The 19,532-nt window shown below is 37.9% G+C and overlaps 2 protein-coding genes and 1 long non-coding RNA gene across 10 annotated transcripts in view; 1 reads left to right on the top strand and 2 right to left on the bottom strand.

Annotated features, from left to right (window-relative positions):
• LOC113542058 (uncharacterized protein C6orf118) overlaps positions 1–6,419 on the bottom strand; it is a 6,707-nt gene extending 288 nt beyond the window's left edge. Inside the window, exons 1-11 of one of the 5 annotated variants that reach the window (XM_053232527.1) lie at positions 6,242–6,411; positions 5,055–5,168; positions 4,320–4,921; positions 3,343–3,465; positions 3,072–3,131; positions 2,390–2,502; positions 2,253–2,311; positions 1,388–1,602; positions 1,240–1,293; positions 1,032–1,093; positions 707–881 (exon numbers count right to left, since the gene is read on the bottom strand). In XM_053232527.1, coding sequence (XP_053088502.1) covers positions 836–881; positions 1,032–1,093; positions 1,240–1,293; positions 1,388–1,602; positions 2,253–2,311; positions 2,390–2,502; positions 3,072–3,131; positions 3,343–3,465; positions 4,320–4,913 — 1,326 coding nt within the window. In that variant the 5' untranslated portion in view covers positions 4,914–4,921; positions 5,055–5,168; positions 6,242–6,411 and the 3' untranslated portion in view covers positions 707–835. The other 4 variants (XR_008301419.1, XM_053232525.1, XM_053232524.1 and 1 more) reach the window with 4 other exon arrangements.
• LOC128318012 (uncharacterized) overlaps positions 1–19,395 on the top strand; it is a 19,872-nt gene extending 477 nt beyond the window's left edge. Inside the window, exons 2-4 of one of the 2 annotated variants that reach the window (XR_008301421.1) lie at positions 2,407–2,512; positions 3,335–3,374; positions 19,256–19,395. This is a non-coding gene — a long non-coding RNA (uncharacterized LOC128318012). Of the gene's footprint in view, positions 1–2,406; positions 2,513–3,334; positions 3,472–19,255 lie in introns of those variants that run through there. The other variant, XR_008301420.1, reaches the window with a different exon arrangement.
• The window catches only part of pde10a (phosphodiesterase 10A), a 103,498-nt gene continuing 100,649 nt past the window's right edge, over positions 16,684–19,532 (bottom strand). For all 3 annotated transcript variants that reach the window (XM_026939542.3, XM_026939536.3, XM_026939540.3), the window contains exon 22: positions 16,684–19,532. In XM_026939542.3, coding sequence (XP_026795343.2) covers positions 19,412–19,532 — 121 coding nt within the window. In that variant the 3' untranslated portion in view covers positions 16,684–19,411.

Here is a 19,532-nt window from a genome sequence, read left to right as displayed (position 1 = left end):
GGCTTGGGGTACATCTAGTGGTTAAACAGGTGAACAACATAAACACACAATCACTGCAAGCCAGCACATGGTCAAAGGGCAGCCTGTTTGGAATTGCTGGCTGCAGTAAATGTTCTTCGTGAAGGCACGTGCTCAGTGCCTAGTCATAGATTTCTTTGTCACCATGTCTGATATGTTGCTGATTCCAAAAGTACATGGTGTAAGAAGAGAGATGTTATCAATTGCTTCACTTTATCCTTGTGTCTGGCTGATAACCCATAGACTTTATCTTCTAGTGACAACAACTTTACACACTCTCCCATTAGTCCAAAAGTTCTTTGCCTCTGTTCTTACTCCTCTTAAGAATAATAGTGCCTGTAAAGAGTCTGAGTCATTCACAGAATATGGTGACAAGTCTGTTCCTTAACCAATTGGTCAAAACGATACTCCAATGTAACGACAGGTGGGCATTATACTTTCTTCCTGACTGAATACAGTTCAACTAACATTGAGGAGAAAATACTCTGTATGAAGGATCAACTCCTTCTAAATCTGACATATATTTTATACATGTACATATATATACATGTATAATGTATAGCAGGAAAGTTAAAAAAAAAAAAAAACAGCTACAGAAGAGGACAGTATTTGTTTTTTTTTTTTTTTTTTTTTAGAAAAACAGCATACATCAGAGTGACAAGCCATTTCCTGTCCTGTGAGACTGGAGTGCAATCCAAGACCGTTGCCTCTTTATTTAGTTTACCACACTTGACATTCACTAAAGAGCTAAAATAGTTTTACCCCTCGGAGATGTTTAAACAGAAGTCAGAGTAACAAAGCGGCCAATTTTTGTGTCCTATTCGTGTCCATTCAGTGTTGTCCATATCTCCTCCCAAACCTGCCTGTAAAAGAGAGAAATCAAAGTGTTGGTAACCTGGACAAATCTGCAAGGAGCTTGAAATGATGCTATATAAATTAGAAGTATTACTATTATTTCAGTCTCTGTGCAGAGACATGTTATGTCTGTAAAGCAAGATGAAAACAGGACATACTTCTTTGTCTCCTCGCTGACTTTTGCTTTGCTCAGGACCACTGAAATGTTTTGTTTGAGATCCTTTAAAGGAAGGAAAGCACAGTTTATTTCATGTGATATGATCTACACTTTGAACAGGTTGTTGGATTCTTTATATATTTACAATCTTGAGATTTACGTAAGCAGAATGACAAGCTTCTCAAAGTGTCCATCTTGTCCATCTTTACCTTACTGGTTCTCTGTAGAAGCACATTTGAAGCAGCAAAGTTCATGATTTCATCCTAGAGACAGAAAAAGACAAACGTACATCAGTACTTAACATCTCTTAGCCAGGGCACAATGTAATACTCTAACTTGATGCAGAAAGGACAGAACTTCTGAGTCTCTGATGCAGTTCTCAAGAGTGCTGGTGGTAACAGTGGACACCATCGTCTCTCTGATGTCTTTCTGAAGCCTCTGCACCTCATTCCACACTTCCCACACCTGCTGTCTCTTAGCCTCCACTTGAGCGATGGAGGACAGTTCACACTGCTTCACTCCCGAGAACACATCCTCATCACACTGACCAGTATCGCGGCTTTCTGACCCCCCTGCCTCATGAGAAAAAAAAATCTATAAACAACAGCACCCAACAATTTGTTTTTATGTAATGAGTTATAAAATACCACAGTACTGTAAAAATAGTAAGCTGATGATTATTGTTGTTGAACTTTTGAATGTAAACATCTGGTAAATATTATTTAAAAAAAATTATAGCTTCATTCCTAACTGTTGTGAAGTCATAAGGACTATGTATTAACTATTTAGTATTCTTGTCTGTGTAAACTTGGCAGAACGACACTAAATGGTCAAAAGTATGTGGACACTGGACCATCACACCCATATGTGGACCTTCCCCAAACTGTTGCCACAAAGTTGGAAGCACACAATTGCCTGACCTCACTAATGCTCTTGTAGCTGAATGAGCAATTCCCCACAGCCACGCTCCAGAATCCAGTGGAAAGCCCTCCCAGAAGTGTGGAAGTTATTATAATAGCAAAGCGGGGACTAAATCTGGAATGGGATGTTCAAAATGCACATACGAGTGATGGTCAGGTGTCCACAAACTTTTGGCCATGTAGTGTATATAAAGTTGGGGTTACTCAAACAACATCTGTGTGACAGAAAACATGGTGAGTCAGGGGTGTGCTGAAAGATTTGCTTAGGGTTATGGGAAAACATCTGTTGTAGTCCTTTGTACCATTTTCCTTCTGGTCTGGTAAGGCTTTGGCTTGAGCATCTTCATACTCTATTCTGACTCTGAAGGAAAAAAACAATCTTCTATGAATTGTTTTGAGCAACATGCACAGTGAAATCAAAATGTTTATAAAATAATACCTGTCATTTTCCTCTAGAGCTCTCCAGGCTTCCTGTTCCAGTAATAACACTCGCTTTGCTGCTTCCTTTAACTCTGTTGCTTCTGTGGAGACTCCGAAGGGGGTACATGCAGACTAAACACAGGTTCGTATTATTATCCTTGTTAGGACTTTCCATTGACATAACTAATAATGCTAATCAATGTAATGCTTACACCTAAACCTAATCCTAACCTTAGCCTCAGTAACCAAAAGCAAGATAAAGCGGTTTTCTTCATGGGGACCAGCCAGTTGCCAAAACTTTCAGATATTCCTATTCTTATGAGAACATTTGGTCCACAAGAAGATATCAACACATGCCCACACACACATCATCCAGTGATTGAGGAATCAGGCCTGATTTGACGGCTATCTCAAACATCAGAGTTATACCAAATGTACTTAAATTACTAGCAAGGTATAATCCTAAATTATACCGCTGAGATATCAAAGTATTTTATAGATTTGATTTCAGTATCTAATTAACTCTAATCAAGAACTTCCAAAATGGTGTCATGACCATATGCTAGCAGAGAGTGTCTTGTTTCATTGTTATTTATACATTTCTGCTGCATGCAAATACCAAATCTGGCCTTTTACGCACAATAATTATTGACTGCTAAGATTTTTTTTTTCCCCTGAGATCTGAAATGTAAAGCTCTCACCTTATCCTGAAGAGGTGACTGGGAGGAAAGGAGTGACTTCGTGTACAAATCATACTCTGTCTGGATACAACAGATCACCACATACAGTAGTTTATACTTAAAAGTAACCTTAGATTAATTAAGAATGTAAGACTAAAATGGCCGGTTAACATTAATGCAACTAATTCTTGTGTAAATCATTGGAACTCATTTACTCATTAGTCAAAGATGTGAGTGTATGACGTGTATGTTTCACGTATGTGTGTGTGTGTGTGTGTTAACAGTGTCTCACCTTGATTTCTCGGAGGACGCTGCCGAATGCAGGTGAGCCGTGACACACGTCATCAAAGACATCACTAAATACTGTGAGGCGCTCTCTGCAGGGACCTCCGCTGGCAGGAAGTTTCCTCAGTGCCTAACACACACACACATTAACAATTTCCTCTGTCGGAAATATGCATCAGTCTCTTGCTGTCCTCTGAGATGACTAAGTACAGTATAATTTTGTCTGCGTACTGAACCACAGACGTTAGCCGAGCCTCGAACACATCAGTCAAGCTCATGAGATGACAGTGCCCCCAATATGGCTTCTGAGTATATATATATATATATATATATATATATATATATATATATATATATATATATATATATATATAAATATAAAAAGAAAAACTATACCACTGCTTTACAATTTATGTACAAAAAAGAATTCCATGTTTCTATAATTGCATTACCTGGTGAAAACATAATCTGAAATATTACTGCATTTAAGTTTGACCCTAGTTATTTTTCATTAACACACTTGACATTGCTGTATGAAGTTAATTTATTTGAATGTTTACTTGGAACCTTCAAATAAAATAAATAAGACTTAAAACAGACTCGCAAGCAGTTTTATGTGGAAGGTCATGTTCTTGAGTCAAATGGGCCAGGAAAACATTTCACAAGACTTATAAAAGGAAAATTTTGGCCTTTCAGAGAGTTGGAGAGAGGGATTAAAAGATAACCGTGTTTAGGGAATTCAGAAAAAGAAGAAACATGGACAATTCCAAGGAATTAAAGACTAATAACTAAACAGAGAGATTTGCAAAAATCCAGTACAAACATCAGGAGAGTTGAGAAAAAGTCCTTAGGGACAAGAGGAATAGTCCACATTTATATAAGCATCTGTTAATTTGTCCGTTTATATTACTTGCATTAATAAAAGAATATGTAAAAAGTAAGGTTATGCAAAGTTTTGCACTCAGCTATATCTGTAATTCTAACCTGCTGAAGTTTGCGCTCATGCCGCTTTGCTGCTTCTCTACCACTCAAACACTTCCTGGTGGTCAGGTCTTTTGTCCTTAAAACCTGCGTGTCAAAGTGCTGCCTCCAGGTGAGCCCAGCTTCGTGTGAGTGTGTGAACAAGCAGCTGTCCTGTTCCACCATGCCAGACACTGCACAAGTTTCCTGCTTTGCTTTTCTCAACTTAGCTACCTCTGTCCTGTCCAGAGCTCCTCTCAGATCAGCGGTCAGCAATTCCCCACTGGGACTTTCTGGCTTTTCCTGGATCCTAGGCTTCTGTTGCGTGGTGGCTATGGTGAAACTGTGCAGGACGTCAATCGTTTCTTCCACGCTAGCTTCCATTTTGCTCCTTTCCTGAACGCGAGAAGGGCCCATGTCTTTACACTTGGGCTTGTTCCAAATGGGCTTGCGTGGCCTGCAGTCGAGGGGTTTATGAGTGAGGCGGTTAGGACCCAGGTGACCTGAGCTGTAGGTCTGGATGTCTGCTTTGTGCGCTTTTTCCACACTACGCAGAAGTTCCTTCAACTCGCGCTGATTGCCTGAGCGCTTCGGAGTTTGGCCGCCTGATACAGACATGGCTAAAGCTGCCATAAAGTACAGAAGAGAATTCAACTTTTGAGTGGATCATCATCAGCACAGGACTGACATAGTAGTGTGTGCTGCACTAGTAAGAGTAAACACTGTGTTATTACTGGTTATTTTATTACATATACCTACCTTCTTGGTCCACCTTGTAGGTTTACAGTAGGAGACTAAAGCTTTTTCCATTCACATGGTGTGTTAATCATCTGCCAGTGCTTTTTCTGGTTCTGACCATCGGACTGCGGTTAGCTGGATGGATAAAACATTAAAAAGGTGGTTAAAACACTAGCAACAATGCAGTACTCGATACACTACAATGTCAGATGTCACTGTTGTGCTGAATGGTCCAACACCATGGTCTGTGGTGGTTATATGGTGGTTTCTTTCCACGGGATGGGGTAGCAGGCAGACCACAGTCAGTATTTGTACACCTTAATGACCGCTTTACCTGATAAACTGACCTGTGACTGTAGAGGTGGGTGGACTGATCTGTCTGACTGTCTATAAATCTAATTGTATTTCATTCAGGGGTGATGTGGTGGCACAACGATGGCGTAATGGGTCACGTTGTCACCACACAGCTCGAGGGTCCCTGGTTCCTGTACTTGGGTTACTGTCTGCTTAGACTTTCAGATGTTCTCTCTGTGTCTGTGTGGTTTTCCTCTAATGTCCAAATTGGCTATGCTCAGTTGCCCATAGTGTGTGTGTGTATGAGCATGTGCATGGTGTCCTGTGATGGACTAGCATCCCGTCCAGGGTGTTTCCCCACCTCACGCCCAGTATTCCCGGGACAGGCGCAGGATCCAACACGACCCTGACCAGAATAAAGAGTTTCCTGAATATGAATGAATGAATGATGTATTTCATTCCACACACACACACACACACACACACACACACAGACTGTTACAGTATCACTCAAATCACAGGTTTTGATCTGAATAGCAAGTCTGGGAGAATGTTCTCTCTTTGATTACTAATATACTACATCAGCCTAGAATGTATTATTATGTAACTGCAAATAATACCCACCCCAGTCAATCATCCAAAACACCAATCTGTACAGTGTGAAAATGGGAATGAGAATCATTTTTACAAATATGGTAGACAATTAATCACAATATATGTTTTTCATTTACAGTTAAAAGTTGCTAATAAAGCAAATGAGAAAGTAAAGACAATTAAAAAAGTGTCTACAATACTCTTACACATAAGGAAACTCGCTGTATTTATGCTGAAGTAATTAACCGTTGTAAAATTTGGTTTTAAATAAGCATTTAAAAATATTTATAATGTAATTAAAATACAGTTTGTTTACTCGCCTGTTAAACTGGGCGTCCAGCTTAACCAGCACCTGGGAGCTTCTAACACAGGTTGCTATGGCAGCGGGTTCCAAGCTGTTATTGGTTACTTTCCAGTCACGTGGTCAAAGTCGGAAACGCAGTGATTTATTCGTTTAAATATTTGTTAGTAAATGATTTAAATGCTACATTCACTTGGTTTAAAATCATTTATCAGTAGAGCTCCATACAGAGAAATTTCATTGCTTTTATGCACAAGCGGTTGTAGCTCAGGACCCCGGGGTGAAAGGGGGCGGGGCTAAAAATAAATAAAAACAATTAAAATTTTTTTTTTTTTTAGATTTTCAGTATTGTTGCTGACTTGACCAAGTTCATTAGCTGGTGGAAATGTGTGCTTTGATTGGTTTACCTGTACGTCAGTCATATTTGTGTCGTGTTTATTGGGTTAAGTTTGGCACGCAGGTGCGGTCACGTGGGCTTTGATATCAGGTGTTGTGTGTTAATTGAGTTAATGTCGGAAAACGGAAAATAATGATAGTGTAGCGCAGAATATTATAATATATGTATATATTTTGCTGACCTGGTGTTTACTGGGGTGGATTTTTCGATGATTTGATGGCGTAACTTCTACAAGGTAAGGAGCTACTTGGTATTTTCTTTGTTTTTGGCTTTTGTTTGTTTGTTTGATGGGCCAGGTTGTTGTTTGTTTACAGCTGATGTGAAATTGTGTGTGTGTGTGTGTGTGTTTTGTGTGGGCTATGTACAGGTTTGGTTCATTTTAGAGTGTGTCTCTTTTACTGCGATGAAGTTTAATTTTCAGAAGTTCAGCTATTTCTGGTGAAGAGCGCGCGAGCTGCACGCCAAACTATTGTTAAGACTTTTATATTGGTATCTGCTGCATGTTCGAGTTTACTATTTCTCAAGAAATACACATACAAAGATGATAAAAACGTGTGTATTCTCACTCTGGAGTGAACACACAAAGAACTGCAGCTAAATATATTTTAAAAAGCTCTCCTATTAATGCTTGCTGGTGCTAATCTTCGAGAACTGCAGATCAATATTGCTTTATAGTAATGGCGTCAGTAAGGGACCGTGTAAAAAGTGCATGACTTGGACAACTATGTAAGCGTCTATAGTCGTCTACCCTTCAGCATATCAGGCTTATAAAATGCCTTAAAGTCTTAGAATATGAGTACAGTAATAATGAATATTAAAAATAACAGAAATTTAATATTTTAAGATGTTGATCATAGTTACCTAGTGTGTGACATGTGCAATATGTAATCGTTAATATATATATATATATATATATATATATATTATTACTGTTCCCATACTATAAAACCTTTATGTAACATTGCACTTGTTGAAGTCATTCAGCCTGCTAGGTAACTATTACCACCTTCAATATCTCAATATCTGGATTTTTTGTGATTTTTATTAAAGAGAAAAAAGATTTATTTCTGTAAAATGTTTTTGCAATATTACACTTGTAGTAAGTCATTGATTCCACTGGGCAACTAGTACAACTTCCCATATATTAAAATATCAATTTCTGGATTTTTACTGGAATAATAATAATTAAAAAAGAATTATTGTACTCATACTGTACATGTTTTATGTAATATTGTACTGCTAAAAAATCCAGCTTGATTTCATAAGCTGCCAAAACAGACCAAGCTGGTCAAACTGGTAGACTGCCTTTAAAATCTTTCCTTACTACTCAATAAAATAATCAGTAAATGTTCTTGTTCTTGTTTTTTTGTTAAATTTTTATTACTGTTTTCAAAATATGATTTTAATACTGTAAAAATTATGTAATATTACGCAGTCATAAATCCCACTAGGCAGGCTAATCACTAAAATTGTCAGTGTCTTAAAATCTCAGTTTCTGGATTTGTACTTTTTTCCTGTGTGATTTTATTACTATACTCAGATTTTTATGTGATATTGCACTTGTAAGTCATAAATCCCACTGTACTGTATCCATACTCTAATACTACAGTAAGTCAGATATCCTGCAATGTAGTACAGTTGTGATCGAATCTTACACAGGTGTCTGTGTCATGCATTTTTTGACGGTCCCTTACCTTTCCATTACCGTCGCGTTAAGTTCTGGGGGAAAAAAACTAATTACCACCCGCCTGATTTCAGTAGGGTCATATGAGCTCTGAAATGCAAATCAACTATTGCCTACAAAAATGGCTCCAAAAACAACATGCACCCATAAAAACCCCACTAGTCGAGCATAAATAAAATCTTATAATTTGTAATGAACATGTAATGCATTTTTACATAAATATGATTACTAATAATACTGCTATAGAAATAGAAAATGGTAGTCAGATACATTTAATATATGAGTGGCTGAGTAATAGCTGTTTTGTATTGTATTGTAAATAATCTGCTAATGCCATGCCATTGTGATTTTTTTTTTCTTTCTTTTTTTCTTTCTTACCTGCATGGTTGACTGTTGCTCTAAAACTAGTTGGACAATATTATGCACCTCCTCTAGAACATATGACATCTTATTTTGGACAATTTTATGTTTTCTGATTCTGTTTTGTGTGGTTATTATCTGTTGTGGTTTTTGTCTGTTTTGTGCTGAACCAACAATGGTTCAAGCCCAGGAGTCTGCCCCTGCTTATAATGGGTCGGAAAATTATTCACTTTTTTAAACAAGTGCTAAAATTTTTTTACAAATATTTTTTTGGGTGCTCTTTCAGATAAGATGAGGACATGGGTGATCCAACGTCATTGTCAGGGCTAAATAATACATTTTTCAAAAGGGTTGCTGGAAATTTATATCATGCCATTATTTGGACAGTGTTCTTGGTGACTAAATGTATATTATAAAGGCAGACATGTCAGTTAAAAGCACCAACAGATATGCATATTTACATGTTTGTTATAGTGCTATTTGACACCTCTGATCTTGCAATTACAGACAGGCATGTTTGTAGATACAAATAAGAATTAAGAGAAAAGGTCATTGATACCAATTTTGTACTTGTATCTTGTCTTTCATAATTTTAATATTACAATGTTCAGTTTCATAACAACACTTATGTATAATATGCAAACAATGCATATTATATTATATAGTAAGTGCATTGTAAGTGTTGAGGAAATGGTGCCATTTTTTTGGAACGGGTGTTGATCCCTGAACTATGATACGATTTTCTGATCCCCTTTTATGTCTTGAATAACCTTTGAGGCTTTCATTAATGATGTATGTCCCAGACAATATCTAGGTGCTTTGTTGATTGCAGGTTCTTGTCTGTGTAAAGCAAGATGATTTTGTGAGCATAGATAAATTTTGAGCAGGCTCCTGTTGGCAGTATGTTCACTATTACTGATCCATTAAGGATTCTGGCTTCAACAGAAAGGGTTTTCAAAAGAGGTTGAGGTGCTTAGTTTGTCAAGGCAGCATATAAGATCAGAAAAATTCATCCATATCCCCTTTCCTTGATGACAGGAGGTGTACATCCTGGAGCATTGCTCTTCAGGGATGAAATTTGGTATGAATTTCTAGATGACTTCTTGCTTGAGGACTTCTGGAACAAAGGCCTGTTATTCTTGGCGATTGTGTCAGTGACTAATGTTGAACACTTCACAAGTCCTTCTTTGATGTAAGTCTTGTATTGGGTTTGGTCAATACTCTTGTTAGTCCAGACAGATGTTACTGCTTCTTTTGTTATGACTTCTTTTATGTCAAAATGCTATCAAGTCTTCACTGTCTTCAGTGAAGGGGCTTTCCATGTCTTGAAATACAGCAACCAGGGAACTGAGACTGTGTAGAGGCTGTCTGGTCAAGATTTGACTTTGCATGACTTGTAACTTGATATGAGTTTCCACCTTTGCAGGGCAGTGGGATTATCAGTCAATCCTAGAACACCTTCACCCGTAATCTTTTCATTCATTTGCTCATGGGCCTAAAGATAAGATCTGAATTCTGGACAACAAAATGACACTTATCAAACTCCTACTGATTGGATGGATTTTGCTTTTAAAGCTGTGCCATATCCTTGATATGGATTGGGAACCATCTGGCATAGTTCATGTGATCCAAAGAGAACATCTATGGCACAAGCCTGCCAAGGCACTGGACATATAACTGAAAGTCCCCTTCATGGAGAGACCACACAAACTGCAGTGCAAGTAGTTCTGGATCCTGTACCATCTTCCAGTACAGACTGCAACTGTAGAATTTGGCTGGCCTTTTTTGATAGCTCTGTGTGTTGATATCCATTTGTTACATCTGTGGATGCAAGTGATGCAATGTATGCTGAGGTATGCAGCACATGTAGGGCAGCTGCTGTAACTTGATGTGTATATCTTGACCTAGTGAAATGAGATTATTTGAGAATAGCTTCAGCACATCCCTAAGTAGTGAATTTGACTGATTGAACAAGAACAGAGGTCCATACGCTTCCATTAAGCAGCTTAACTTCATCACAGTAATTTCAGTGTGAAGTCTTCCCATCATTACCACAATCTTGTCCTCATCAGGCATATCTGGCCATGTCCACTGGATTCTTTTGGCAATGGAAAACAGTGGCTGATCCATTGTGAAGAAAGGCATCAGAAAGCTGATGTCATCGTGATGATCATATTGATGTTCTCAATAAAGTAGTCAATAAAACAGTGGTAAGGTTAGGTACTGTCCAGTATAAATTCCATATGACATTATTTTGCTATAAAATGCCATTGTCAACAGTTATATGTCCCCTTTATTCTTCTTGCCTTGTACATGGTATGCTTTTTCTTGACCTTTCTTGTTCAGATAATCTGTCCGGGCAATAGACTTACTCATGTTAACTTCTTAATTTTTCAGTTAGCTATGAATTATATTTATGAATTTATGAGGCACTTACCTCTCAGTTTACCTTTTATCCTCTCAGTTTATTGTGGGCTCCATTAACACGCATATATGCCTCTGCCGAGTCATTTTTTTTGTAGTTAATTTCATCCTATGCTAAGACACAGGCTGCCCAAGTGCAGACAAAAAGATGACATTCTGATGAATATCATATGCAAGGGGTGCACAGGCAACTTGCTGGCAATTTTGCTGCTCATGTTGGACTGGGAGCTCTAGTCAGAAGGAAGTGAAACTTCTTTGATGGAACTGATTGACACTGCACTGCAGTAGGAGACTTAGGATGGCATGCATAGTGCCTCTCCCCAAGCCTGGTTCTAGGCTGGCACGAGGTATGGTAAGTTACTCTTTGGGCCTATGGCCAAAGAAACCCTAGAAAGAAGAGTAAAGGCTTCTGGCGAAAGGCAAAAGCAAGTAAAGCGGACATGTGACACCCCAAGCTGCCATGGCATTGCTCATTGGCTAATCATCTGTGCATACCTCAGGCTGGCCTACAGAAGACACTCTCCACTGCTGGAGACACCCATGGAGCCCATCCATGATGGAAATGTTGCTCTCTGTAGTAATAGATTGAACCAGTGGGTCCTGTCGACCTTGTTATAGGGATATAAGCTTCAGTTCCACCGGCGACCCGCAAACTTTTCAGGGCTCAGGGTCTTGTCAGTTTGAGATCCAATCAAATCAAAATTGTCTGAATACTTATTTTCCCTCACTGTATAGGTTTTAGCTTTTCATTTGACTAAAACCTTCAACATTATAAAAGCACAATAATTTAAGCTTAATAATGACAGTGTTTGCATTATCCATTTGCAGCGTATAACGACACACAAGCTGTACATTGGAATTTTGCTGTTAGTTGTGCTGACAGAGTCCGGTAGCTCTCCGTAGTAATAGATGAGGTTTTGAATCCTGCATTTCATCTATACTGAGTACTCACCAAGGAAAGAGTGCCTGAATGCAGCAGAGAGATGTGAGTTGCTTCCTGTTTTCATTTAGTTCTATTGACCAACATAGAAGTCTGATGTCGGCGTGTAGACAAGTTTGCAGCATTATTGTTGGAGTACAGTTCTCTTATTTGACGTATTTGGCACACCTCCCCCACCCATTATCCATCAGTGTCATAACTTACAGGGAATCCACACTGCCTCCATAACCAACCATTACAGATTTGGGGATATTTTCAAGTTACTGTTTCTTGCTGACCATAGACATTGCTGTTTCATGAGCTAATAAGCTAGCTGTGTGCCAAAGTAGATACCCTAACTGATTTGCCAAAAGAAAAATTGAGTTTGAATACCTTCGGGGACCTCAGGGATATTGGGTGGTTTCGTGCATGGCATTAGGTCATCTTCTGTTACAAAGTTTAGATTGAATACTTCTCACAGCCTAGCGGAAATATTTATTACTAGATAGATTATAGGCTTTTGCTTGTGGTGAAAGAGAATTTGGTGTTTCGTTTCTGAGAAGCAGCATTCCAGTTATCTCAATATAGTGCCATAATTTTTGATTTGTTCCTGTTCATAGAGTAATCTGATATCATTGCAAATGTAGCTGGTTCCTTAGTCACCTTTCTGAGCGAGTTGGTTGGGTTTTGTAGGAACAGCATCACATCATCTGCATATTTTGATACCCATAATGTTGTCATTTTGATGTATTGCTGCAGCTTGTGGTTGTATATACAAAGCAAAAGGGGATGGAGAGTGGACATCCTTTCCTGCTCTCTTATGTTTTGTAAGGTTATTCCAATTGTAATTATTGGGTAAATGATAGTGCTCTGATCCAGTGAAGAAATTATTCCCCAACACCAAATTTCTTGTATAGCAGCTGTGAAGAGAAGAGTCCAGTTCATGCTGTCAGAAGCTTTTTCTGCATCTAGAGATAGTACAGTCTGGTACTTAAATATCTGGACATTGACAGTGTTTATTTTAGCTGTTGAGATTAAATAATGAATAGTGCAGACATTCAGCTTTAATTTGAGGGTATTTACATCGATATCAGGTGAACATTGTAGGAATTACAGCGCTTTTTATATAGAGCTGTGCATGTCGGAATTCATCCTGCTACTTTTGTCAGCAGGCACATCAGTAAATACAAGGGAACCGGTTCTGTTGATGGCCATACATGTCTATGCCATAAGATGAGGTGGTGTGCTTCAGACAAGCAGTTCCTTCCCTTCTTCATACTCTTCTCTTCCCATCATTCTGGTAGAAGTTGATCTTTGTCTCATTTGTCCATAGGATAAAACTGTGTAGACTGTTTTTTAAAATTTATTTTTATTTTTTGTTTGTTTGTTTGTTTTGGGCAAACTCTAATTTGGTCATCCTGCTCTTGAGGCTTACCAGTGTTTTAGATCTTAAACCATCTGTATTTACTCTGGCGATGTGTTCTATTGATTGTTGACTTTGACACAGATATGCCTACTTCACTGAGGGTGTTCTTGATATGGCCAACTTTTGTGAACAGGTTTTTATTTAGCTGGGAAAGAATTTATTTAGCTGGGAAATCAACTACTGTTGTTTTTTTCATGGTCTTCCGTTCCTGAACTCACAATGCTTTCTTGCTTTTTAGAATGTACCAGGTAGTTGATTTGGCCACAGCTAATGTTTTTGCTATCTCTCTGATGGGTTTGTTCTGGGGAGGTTTTTGAGGACCGCATATAAAATGTACTGTAATTCCTACGCCGCTCACTGGGTTTAGATTTAATTTCAACTCTAATATACTTTGGTAGACAGCTAGAACAACAGCAACTTTGTCAAAGTCCAAATATTTATGGACGTGACACTATAATAGTGTAGAATTTTTTACCATTGAGAGTGTCTTCCTGTAATTAAGCCAGTTTGGTCTGGGTTAATAAGATGAGACAGCAGATTTGATTGTGGAAGCTAATACATTGCTGCTGATTTTAATATCAGTGTTGATTAGTGAAATGGGGTGGTGGCTAGTACAGAGTTAGGTTAGTACTGAAATTAAAGCAGTATCCATGTGTGGTGGGATAGATGCTGTATTTTTTTTTTTTCTTTTTTTTTGTGCCTTTCTGATAGTGGTGAAATTGTTGTCCAACAATGTTTATGGAATTAAACTGGAAAGCCATTTGTGCCCAGTGATTTGGAGTTGCTAGGGCATTATCTCAACCCTTATGGACTTTAAATCTCTTTGTCGCTCATTGTTTAGTATGGGGAGTGATACTGAATTTTTTCTATATTTGTGTTCATTATCGGAGGTGTATAGAGTAATAGGTGGTGTTTATAGCAATTGAGTTATGGATAATATTTCCAGTTGTGTCTTCAATTGTTAATACAATTGATCTTGGTTAAGTTGATTTGCTATGTAGTTTCCTGATTTATTACCATGTTCTATATAATTATAACTGAGACTTCGTTATTGAAATTGAGTTTTATTTTGTTGATATTATTTAGCATGGAGTTTTAGTATGGATATTTTTCTTATTTCTTTTGAAGTTTGGTCTCTGGGATTTATGTAGGTGTCTCAGTTTTTGTTCTGTTGTTTTTTTTTTTGAGAGAGTATGAGAGAATCTTCCTTCTCATTACTGCTACTGCTTTTGCTGTTTCCCAGAGAAGAGTGGGTGAGATTCCTGGGGAATCATTGGTTTTGCTTGCAAGGAAGTACTTTACTAAAGAGGAGTGGTGAACTGATGAGAAAAAACATGTATATTTTTGTGGATGTATTCTTTTTTTTAATCTCCAGATATTTCTAAGTCCAAAGTTGGTCATATAAATGCTTCATTACATCCGATGAGTGCCAGTGTCATAGGTTGTGTTGAAGATCAGTCTTGTTTATAATAATTGATGCTGAGGAGAATTCTTGTAGTATGGAGAAAAAATTATGAAAAAAATGAGTGATCATCTGAATTTGGGCCATACATGCCTTCAAGTGTTATGTTTTAATTGCTTATTTGACATGTTAATGATGACTCAGATTCTTGTGAATAAATACTGCAACACCCCTCATCTTAGTTGCATGATGCATAATAGATTTGATTGAAGTGATTATTTTTAAGTTTATTGTGCTCTTTTTTTCAGACAGCTTAGTTTTTTTTATAGACAGATGTTTGTAGTTTTATGATTTACAGTATGTTTCTTTTTGCTGACAAGCTAATGCCACTTGTATTCCTGCTTATTGAGTTGCATATCTACTAGTGCTCTTATGTGGCTAGATGATTGAATTGTTGATCTGCACTTGTTGGGAAAATATACAGTATTGTAAATTACAGTAGTAATTTCAAAACAATTGGGGTGGGGTGGGAGGGGTGGGGGGTTGGAGGTAAGACGGTAAGGCTGCAGACAAGTCTCTCATTTCCCATGTTGATCCTCATTGGAACACAACCTAAAGCTTCTTGCTGAGGCAGTTACAACATCAGATTTCACAGTGTCCACCATGTCTGAGCCAGACCACACAATCGACCCAGACCCATCATCCCACAGGTCAAACAAAAGGAAACCTGGACTTTCATGTAGAGTTTATGTAGTTTTTCTACCACCAGTAAAACACGTTTCCCAGATTGCCTGAACAGGGGATACGGTATGTTGTGCCATTCATCTGTTCATGGGGGAACTAGTCACTGAGGCCATTTCCTTTTGTTTGACCTGTGGGATGATGGGTCTGGGTCGATTGTGTGGTCTGGCTCAGAGATGGTGGACACTGTGAAATCTGATGTTTTGTAACTGCCTCAGCAAGAAGCTTTAGGTTGTGTTTCATGAAAGTTTTGAAAAGATATTGGTGTGCTTTCGGGTATTCCTGCTAATATTAGGTTGTCTCTCGTGCGTCTCGTTCGTATCTTTTTAATTTCTTTCTTTACAGTTTCCATCTGTGTGGTGATTTTTTTTTTTTAATGGAGTTCTTAAGTTCTTTATTATCTTTATTATGATATCTAAAGTCAAGGCCTTATATTTCTTGTCTTAATATTGTGAGGATGTTCAGTTTACTGATTCTAGTACGCTGACCTTTAAGTCTGTGGTGTTTATGTTGTTGGTATCAGTAGCTTAATTTGGCTTTTTTCTTTTAGCTGGGTTGTGGGTTTTGTTTTTCTTTTTCCACGATGTCATAAAAATAGATGTCATTGTACATCTCTAGGGATTTGGCAGTGCTTGGAGAATGTCCAGATGACTGGAGAGGTCTTTAGCTTGTACTAGTTACCAGTGTTTTTTTTTTTTTTTTAAATAATCAGTTTGTATTCCCAAGAGCAGCAAATGTTGTATTTGGTGTCTAGCAGCAGGCCCTGCCATGTTGAGTCTTGCCTATATAGGTTTGTAACCTTAAGCTTCCCACTTGCTCAGTGCCCATGTGCTTTCATAGCATAAATTGTGTTCATAGAACCACAGTTAGATGTGAAAATAGCAATTTAGATCTACTTTAATATACAATCTCTGGAGAGATTATTTTTTATTAGTGCTGCTGAAAATATCTAATATGTAGTTAAAACTAGATCTTGGTGGACCATTAGGGGGTGCTAAAACATTTGAATCCCCAACATAAAATAATGCTCTTGTCTATTTACATGAAACGACGTGCGTACACTTCCTCTGCAAAACTTACAGAAATCTATACAGTAAATATTACACAGTTTTTCTTCCAGAAATATTTAATAAAAGTACTGCTCTTATATTTACAGTCAAGACATTCCTCATTATTCTTGGGCAACAGTGGGTCTACATGACCATTCACTTTAATGATGCACAACTTTGCTCTGTACAAAACAAAAATGCTAACTTTTTTGTATAAAAAATATAAGTTAATTTAAAATTTAATTCTAATTAAGAAAATAACAATGCTAATAATCATTGATAGTTGCAGTAATAATAGCAATATAATAGGAACCATAATAAAATTAAGGACAACATAATAGTATTAATAATAATAATAATAATAATACAATGTTAAGAGTCTCTAAACATAGTGCATGTGAGGGGAGAAAAACAGGCTGTGGATGAGCTCAGTCACTGAGGTGGATAATGCTGTGAAGTTCCTCTTAACTCAGATTCTTTGAGAATTCTTGTTTTAAGGGTTTATGGCGCATACACACACACATACACACACAATCTGAAAGTGCATGGCTGCCTAAGACCTAAGGTAGCACCATAAAAGTGTAGCTTACGTCTCTGAATACAAACACATTTTCACGCACACGCGTTGCACATGTGCCAAAAGTATGGAGAGAAGAGAAAAAAAAAGAAAAGAAAACAGTGACGCACACACACTCCAATGGAAGCTGTACTTACTGAACACACATGAACACACATGAACACACATATCTGACAGTGTACTCCTTTGGTACCCCAAAAAACCCAACAGACATGGTTAAGCAGTTTGCCACTGTGTTGGTTACATTCACTCATCAGTTCTGCAGGATTTACACGAAGGCGTTCAGAGCGCTGGCTATGTCCCAACATATTACAGGCTGAAAAACAGAAACGCAAGCCAAATCAAACCATGCATGATCTATTTTCGTAACAAACCATTTAATCAGAGAACTCACTGTCTCCGCCTTATAGGTGATTCCTCATTCTAATTTATCTTTGGCCATGTTTTCAAATGTAGCCTAATCATGTGATTAACCATCTCACTTGAATATATTGTTTAAAAAAAATTAAGAGCACAGTGTTTATTTTAACACAGTGTTTCATTTTCATACACATAATGGTTTGAAATGTTTTAAAATCATTTTAACTTGAACTAAGTGGAGGGTTTGACTGTTCAAGTTTTTTATTACTCAATTTTATTAATCATCACTATCCATATATATATCATTCCATGCTTTTAATTAATGTTTCATGATTATTTGATGAAATATTAACTTATTGCTTTAAGATGTTTTAGACATTACTGTGAACTTTTAATAAGTAAGTATTTCATGTCACTATCATTCTAGTTATCTTGACATTATTATTATAAGTTTCTGTCTCTTATTTATTCTTAGTCCAGATAGAACCTTATAATATTAAGGCCATGGAATGTTTTGGAACAGTAATCATGAGTGCCATGTGTTGCTTTTAGGGAAAAAAAAAATACCCTTAAGAAAAAAAGAAAAAAAAAAAACAAACAAACAATTGGGCACAAATGGTAGCAAGCCAGACTGCATTCGTCATAGTGGTTGTTTTCTTTCCTGTCCTACATATACAGTAGTATTACTTTCTCCAAATTCAGAGGACTAAGAGCACTAAGCACTAATGAGGCGTGTAAGTTTGAACTCATCTTGTGCATAAGTCTTTATATGACAGTAATATAAAAATGAACAATAAACAGCCCTATTTAAGAGAGTGCAATGGGCATTTTGGAAGTCTATAATTACTAATTAAATATTACTGTTAATGAGAATTTATGGTTTACTTTTGTGTTCCTGCCACTACAGAGTCACAATGCACCAATGCTGAGAACATTTATTACTGTTTGCCTTAGAAATGAGTGGATTGCCCAAGGTTCTGCACTTTGAGAACAAGAGGATCAAAAGCTGATTTGTACATCAGGTTGAATGGTCATAGATTTTAGAGAGGAACATTGTGACTCTCGTGTGACTACAGTAAGGTTCAGAATGATCTGGCTTCTTTCGTCACAACAGCTCTCTTACTTCAGACGGATACACTGCAGGATTTGTTTCTCTCCTCCCCCCCAACCCCCTCCCCACATAGAATAGGCTGTATTTCTTCATTCAAGTACTGCAAAACATCTTCGCACAAACGAACAGAACACGTCAACAAGACTGCCAACGTGCTCGGCCTCGCCTCATGCACCTTTACGCTCCCTACCGTCTCTCTGAAACTCCCAAGTAGGTCTTGCGTTCGATGTTTTGATCACAGCAGGAATTAAAGTACCATTTCAGATGACCTGAACCCTCTCCAGTTACAAGTCATTTAGTAGGAACTGCAGGTTCAGATTTTAAGGCCTCTTCAAATATAAGACCACAAAAGCAACCATTTGAAAAACAAATTAGATTTCACCTCAAAACTAAACATTAAAAAAAAAAAAGCAACCATCCGAGGAAAACTCGAAGCTAAAGAAGTCCATTCAGACCAAAGGCGGTCCCACACAGAGCGGATTTGAGGCGATCGAATCCTGCATCCTGGGAGAGCCATTATAATTAGAGTCTATAGCCTCTGTCACCCACTGAGGTAACGCTTGTTTTGCTTTGTCTCTTTTAGATTCTTCCTTTAGTTGCTTGGTGAATATCACCTCTCCTGCCTGGCCTCTCTGCTCCCTCCCATCTCCAGAGGAAGTAGGACTGTTCTAAACGAAGTGCAGTGTCTCTGGCAGGGTGCGGATGGTGTCGTGTTCAAGGCTGAAGGTCTCAGGCTGAGTCAGTTGTCCACTTTGACTGGTCCAGTCTCCAGCAGCTCACTCTGCTCTGGTACCTCACATGGAGTCCACGCACACGGCTCTTCTCCTTGAACTATCCTCTCCCACTGGCCCAGGTTTTCC

Source organism: Pangasianodon hypophthalmus, chromosome 3 (genome assembly GCF_027358585.1).
Source record: "Pangasianodon hypophthalmus isolate fPanHyp1 chromosome 3, fPanHyp1.pri, whole genome shotgun sequence".
In the NCBI taxonomy this organism is placed as follows: Eukaryota; Metazoa; Chordata; class Actinopteri; order Siluriformes; family Pangasiidae; genus Pangasianodon; species Pangasianodon hypophthalmus.
This window is presented reverse-complemented; position numbering and strand designations above follow the sequence as displayed.